At 47.7% G+C, this 5,616-nt stretch overlaps 1 protein-coding gene across 3 annotated transcripts in view; it reads right to left on the reverse strand.

The window, feature by feature from the left end:
• Positions 1-4,649, reverse strand: part of FOXN2 (forkhead box N2) — a 19,777-nt gene extending 15,128 nt beyond the window's left edge. For all 3 annotated transcript variants that reach the window (XM_010140470.1, XM_010140463.1, XM_010140455.1), the window contains exon 1: positions 4,098-4,649. In XM_010140470.1, the coding sequence (XP_010138772.1) occupies positions 4,098-4,634 (537 nt within the window). In that variant the 5' untranslated portion in view covers positions 4,635-4,649. The remainder of the gene's footprint in view (positions 1-4,097) is intronic.
• Between the last annotated feature and the right edge of the window lie 967 nt (positions 4,650-5,616).

Genomic DNA, 5,616 nt, shown 5'->3' on the forward strand with positions numbered 1-5,616 from the left:
ACACTTGTCCCTGCACTGCAGAAAGCTCTCCATGAGCTTCAGTCCTGGGCAGCTGCCCCAAGCTCCATGGGATATGGGCAGTTCTCACCAGCTCCTTCCACCTGAGCCAGGTAAACCACTGGAAAACGACATGTGTGTGCATGGAGGTATACTGTATATTTACCAAGAGGTTTATCAGATCATACACATCTCTACCCTATCTCTGCAGGTTCACAGAAGGGAGCTGCTCTTTGCCCAGATATTTGAACATTCCCACAGGCTGTTTACCACTGTCTCCTGGCAAAAAAAAGAAACAAACCCACCAAAAACCCCCCAAAAAACCAAAACAAACAAACAAAAAAAAAGATGAACTCTAAAAGAAGAAAGAAGTCCCAACACCTAAAACACATATCTACCTAGAAGAAGAAAGTGAGATCTGCTGAAGATATTCAAGCCCTGTCCCGCCTCAGCCTCCAGAAGCAACGATGACAGGGCCATGTCCATGAGAGCAGTGGCACGCCAAACTGATTTTTGACACAGATGCCACTCCTGCCTCCTTGCACCTTTTCTCCCCAGTGGTATCGATTAATAAAAAATCCCCAAACCCACAACTGTAAAAACAAGTCCAGCAAAGAGCAGGGAGACTCTTCAGGGCTTCCAACTCCAAACTGCACGTCACTTCAGGTCCTCCTGTGCTGTATATCAGACGTTGTTACCTCAGAAAAAGCAATTTCCCACTGTAGACACCTCACCGCAACCCCAAGGCTGCATGACAGTGCTTAGGATGCACAGAGCATTCCCTGTATCTTCCAAGGATTGTTGGCCCACAATTGCACCTCTGCCTCTTCAGGGGCACCAGGGCCGCAGCAGGTACACTGGAAGGCAAGCAGGTGTCCCAGGGACTGGCTGCAGCATCATCCTCTGGCTGTTTATCAGCTCCAGCTCCCAACCACCATTACCAGAGAACCACTACAAATCTCATCGGTCTGGATGACTGCAGACACGAGCTCAAGTGCAACTCTAGTAAGAAAAGGTATTTCAGCTCCTAAGTCTATCATCTGGGGTACACCTTGACAAACCACTTAGATAAAGCAGCACTGAAGTATGTGCATACAGAAAGGTTAACGTGTATTTTAGCAGAACTGTGATGTACATACGTCCTGTTTCCATGGCATTCCCATGCTCTTCTCGACTGCAGTGCTGGCTGATAAGGCATCTCAAGTTACTTTCCCCTCAGCACCCTTCAGCTCATTAAAACTGTAACTTTCGGTATGTTTTGGTGATCTAAGCAAGTACAGCCTTCACCCAATCTCTGCTGAATGGTGTCCTAGACTCCCATATGCCCGCAGCCTGCTGCAACAGGCACGGGAATGGTAGTTAGCCGGCTGACAGAACATACATGCAAACAGACCAACCATCCACAGCTACATCTGCAACATGTGGCACAGCTCAATGGAAACGGCTTTGCAGAGTGAGAAGGTTGGTGCTGAGGGGTCACCCCCATGCACCTTGGATGTTTTACTCAGATCTGCTCCAGTAGGGGCTTGTGGACAATATCCAGGAGCAATCAGGGCACAGCAAGTACACTCCTCAAGCACCTCTTCCAGGTTAGCACCAGCCAAAATCAATCCAGTTCACATGTCCTGGTGCTGCCAGGCAGCTTCAGCTCACGTGGGGTAAGTGGGGAAAAATCAGGAGACTCACTTCGAAGCGCAGTCCCAGTCCATCCCAAAATATCTGCATTATGGCAAACACAAGGATGGACTCTTCCTACTTTCACTGCCATATCTCCAAGAGATGATTTTGTAGCTGACAGCTGGCAGCAGTAGCCAGGGAGGTGTCCAAAGCAGCCTGCTTCTTAGTGAACATGTGCTTGAACAAACCCTCCCCTCCTGTCAGACATTTACACTCTTCCAATATGAGAGGCCAGGTTCATCTGAGAGCCTTTAAAACCCTTCTTACCCTGACGTTACAAAATCGACCATGCCCCTCCGATGGAACATGCCACAGGCCTCTCTGCTTCCACCGACACTTGGGAAAGCTGACCTTACACTCCTGTTTAGACACAATTAAGACGCCATTAACGAAGAAAAAAATAGAAGAAAACACAAAATTATCTTACCCTCTCAGCGAAGCATGCAGACAGAGCTAGCACGTGGTTACAGGCAACACAGTAAGAAAAATGAGCTTGTAAGCTACCGCTGCTGGCTCCAAGAAGTGACACCTGAGGAGCTCACCTGAGGGGTTCCACAGCATTCCCATCAGCTGCCAGATGAACTCCTGCAGAGTCCGCGTGTGCTGCTGCATGCCACAGACTTATTTTGCAGGAAGAATCTGAAGCAGTACCATCATCTGGCCCTTTTCTAAGTAGGGCAGAAGGTAATGATTGAACTACTCCTTCTTAGAAATGGGGAAGCTTCAACAAAGTTTCAGGAGGGGTGTTTTTGGGTTGCATTCTTTAGGTAAATACTGTTTCTGTTCTTAAGAATTAGAGAGCTGTGCAGTCTCTGGAGCCCTGAGAAAATGCTGAAAGAGCACATCAGCATTATCTTACTGGTAGTGGTGGTAGCTATTCTGCATTTTGTTTTTTCTACTACAGATGTTACATTTAGCAGCAAGCCATTCTCTGAGCCCAGTAATACTGGTGGAGACGCCAGGCTAAGCACAGAACAGGGCAGTTGCGAGCTCCTGCCACCCAAATGTCAAGACATGAGTTGTGACTGGTAACTCCTAAACCGTGAGGGCTTACAGGCTGGAAACAGCAGAGCTTTAAAGGGCAGATCCACAAACTGCAGGATCTCGTACACTGATTTCTGTTCCCTGTCCTAATTCTTCCGAAACTTGTGTCTGCTTTCCTGGACAGAGCCAGCCAGTCCTTTAAGGGCACCTCTGCCACCTGCAGCAGCATGCAATGGCTGCTCAGATCCACGTCCTTCACACAGGAACAGCCTGCGGCATCTGCCACCCCATCACAGCACCTGGAGCCGCATTAAAAGCCCATCTTAACACTCGGCAGGACTGAGCTATGGGGGCGTTACTGGACTTGCCCACTCAGCTGCAGGACTTCTATCTACTGCAAGAGGCTGAGGCACGCCAGGCACTGCATGCATTTCTGGTAACGAGCTTGTTACCACTTAGGCTGACCTCCAAGCATAACCATCCCCAATCTGTTTGTTGACTTCTGATACGTGGTTTGTTGATTTACTTTAGTCAGAGATGGGTTCGAGGAATGGGATGGGAAATGAGAGAGGGAGGAGGGAAGTCACTAGTAAAATCATACAAGTGAGAATAAGAAAGAATTTGCACAGAATAAAGTATCTTTGACTTTAAGAGGTGAAGTTTGTGTCTGCACGCAGAGACACATGCTGTTATGTCATGACAGAGGTTAAAGCAATACAGTACATTAAACACAGGGCTTAAGATGGTTATTGGAAAGCTAGAGCTGTGCTAAGTGTAAAAGAAGATCAGAAGTTAAAGTTCTAAAAAATAGTTTATTTAATATTCAAGACAGCTGTCAGACTGAGAAATGCTCATCCAGGGTGCCCGCAAGAAAGGGCGCCTTGCAGAAGACCACATCTGCACCCAAATGGGCAACAGCCACGCTAGCCAAGAGGGGATGCTGCGTGGCATCCTGCGATCTCTTCTGCTTCCCAGTGCAATCATAGCTGTGGCCATGCTGGAAAAGCAGGGAAGAAGGAACACACTCCGAAATGTCAGCACTGAAGTATAAAGAAAGCACCAGTTTAAGAAGGTTCATCAAAAAGACATCCTAACACAGATATCTGAAATTTCAGGCTGCATACCGTAGGCTAAAAAAACTGTACGTGCAAACAGGGTCCTTTGCAACAGCGCGTTAGCCAGCTTTAAAAGGGATGCACCGCAGCTAACTCTACCCACATTGGCACTAAATAACAAGGCCAAGTGACTTTTGTCATCCTCTGATTTGTTAGAATTGGCATTTCCAAACCATCTCTGGCTGCAAATAATGCGTTAGAGGACATGGAGAAGGAAAAACACCCCAACCAACCAAGCAACAAGAAGTCCTTGAGAACAACAGAGTCTCCTCCATTTCACCCTGAATTTCAAACTTGACCCAGTTCTCACCCACCAGGTCTCACCTTGCCATGGCTTCTCTCCACCTTCCGAAAACACTTGTTCAAGGAGAGGTTGTGTCTGACTGAGTTCTTCCAGCCAGTGGGTGCTGTGGCGAAGTAGGGGAAGCGCTCCAGGATCCAGCTGTAGATTTCTTTGACTGGCAAGCTCTTGTTGGGGGAATGCTCGATTGCCATGTAAATGAGAAGGCTGAAAGAGTAAGGGGGCTTGGAAGTGGAGGATTTTTTTTCGGAGTTCTGGTAGCAGGATGGTGAGAAGGATGGCACACTGTCGCCCTCGATGTCATATAAGGGGCTAACAATCGGAAGACCCTCATTTCCAAGGCTGAAGTTTGTCAGAAGGTTAGTACTTTCATGCAGCCAGTTCAAATTTGTGAGCTCGTCGTCTGCTGAATCTCTATCCACCACAGTGGCCTTCGGCCTGCCGGCATCGCCCGTGTCAGGCAAGCTTCCTATCCCATGACACTGCCGTAGTCCTGCAGCTTTTTCTGCTCCTGCTGTTTCAGCTTTCTTATCCGGAGTCATTCCAGTGACTGGACCCATTTAACTTTATCGGTCTGCAACAAAGGAGATGGTCAGAAATCAATGCAAACCTTCAAAATCACGTTCAGCGGCAGCCCACCAAACCCAAACGCAGAGCTGTGCAAGCATCCCCACAGCATCCCCATCTGTGCAAAAACACTGCTGAGAGCCAGGGTCCCACATGAGCCCCCCCGTAATCTCATGAGCATGTGTTGACTCCCCTTGGTTTATAACCTAGACTTGCGGTGAGCACTTGGAAACTGCTGTATCTATCTTGACGTGCCAGTCTGGACATAGAAATAACAGCTATTTTGATGTCAACAGCCGAAATCTGAAAAAGACCTTAACAGGGAGGACCTAATCCATTCAGCTCTCGCATTAATTCTTTAGTTATACTCATTATTTTGCAAATAGACCCTATTTAGAAGTGTTTGTCTTTGGCGCCCAAAGAGTAAAAAATAAGCCGCAAAACTTAAATCGGCATAAAGAGAGCTTGTGGTTCAGCGCTAATGAAGTCTTTACAACCCCCTACAAGTCACAGTCATTCCCAAGAACTGCCTCCTGTTTCTGCCAGGGAAAGATCTAGCTAGGCTAATAGTTCATCACCCGGGTCTCACGGAGCTGCACAGGTCCAAAAGACCTTCCTTTTCCCCTCCTGCAAGGGCCTGCTGCTCTAACCTGTGCTCCCATACAGCGCAGAGGGTGGTGGCACCAGTTCTCAACAGGAAGGGACCATCTGCCAGATCAGACCTACTGCAAAAATAATGGCCGACCACTTGCTTTCAATTTTTCCCTAGATGAAAAAAAACCCCAAACATCCCCCACCCCACCCCGCCCACCCCACCCTCCCTCAAAAAACTCCAAAACATAAAATTATTATCTATAAAAACCTGCCACCCAGAATGCACGTTCTAACGAGCTGCCCATGCTTTAGAGGCATTATGCTAAAAAAATTCAACTTGCTGGTAGAATTTGAAAAGGGGTCATCTAGCAAACTGTGTTA

Source organism: Buceros rhinoceros, unplaced genomic scaffold, assembly GCF_000710305.1.
Source record: "Buceros rhinoceros silvestris isolate BGI_N320 unplaced genomic scaffold, ASM71030v1 scaffold6050, whole genome shotgun sequence".
In the NCBI taxonomy this organism is placed as follows: Eukaryota; Metazoa; Chordata; class Aves; order Bucerotiformes; family Bucerotidae; genus Buceros; species Buceros rhinoceros.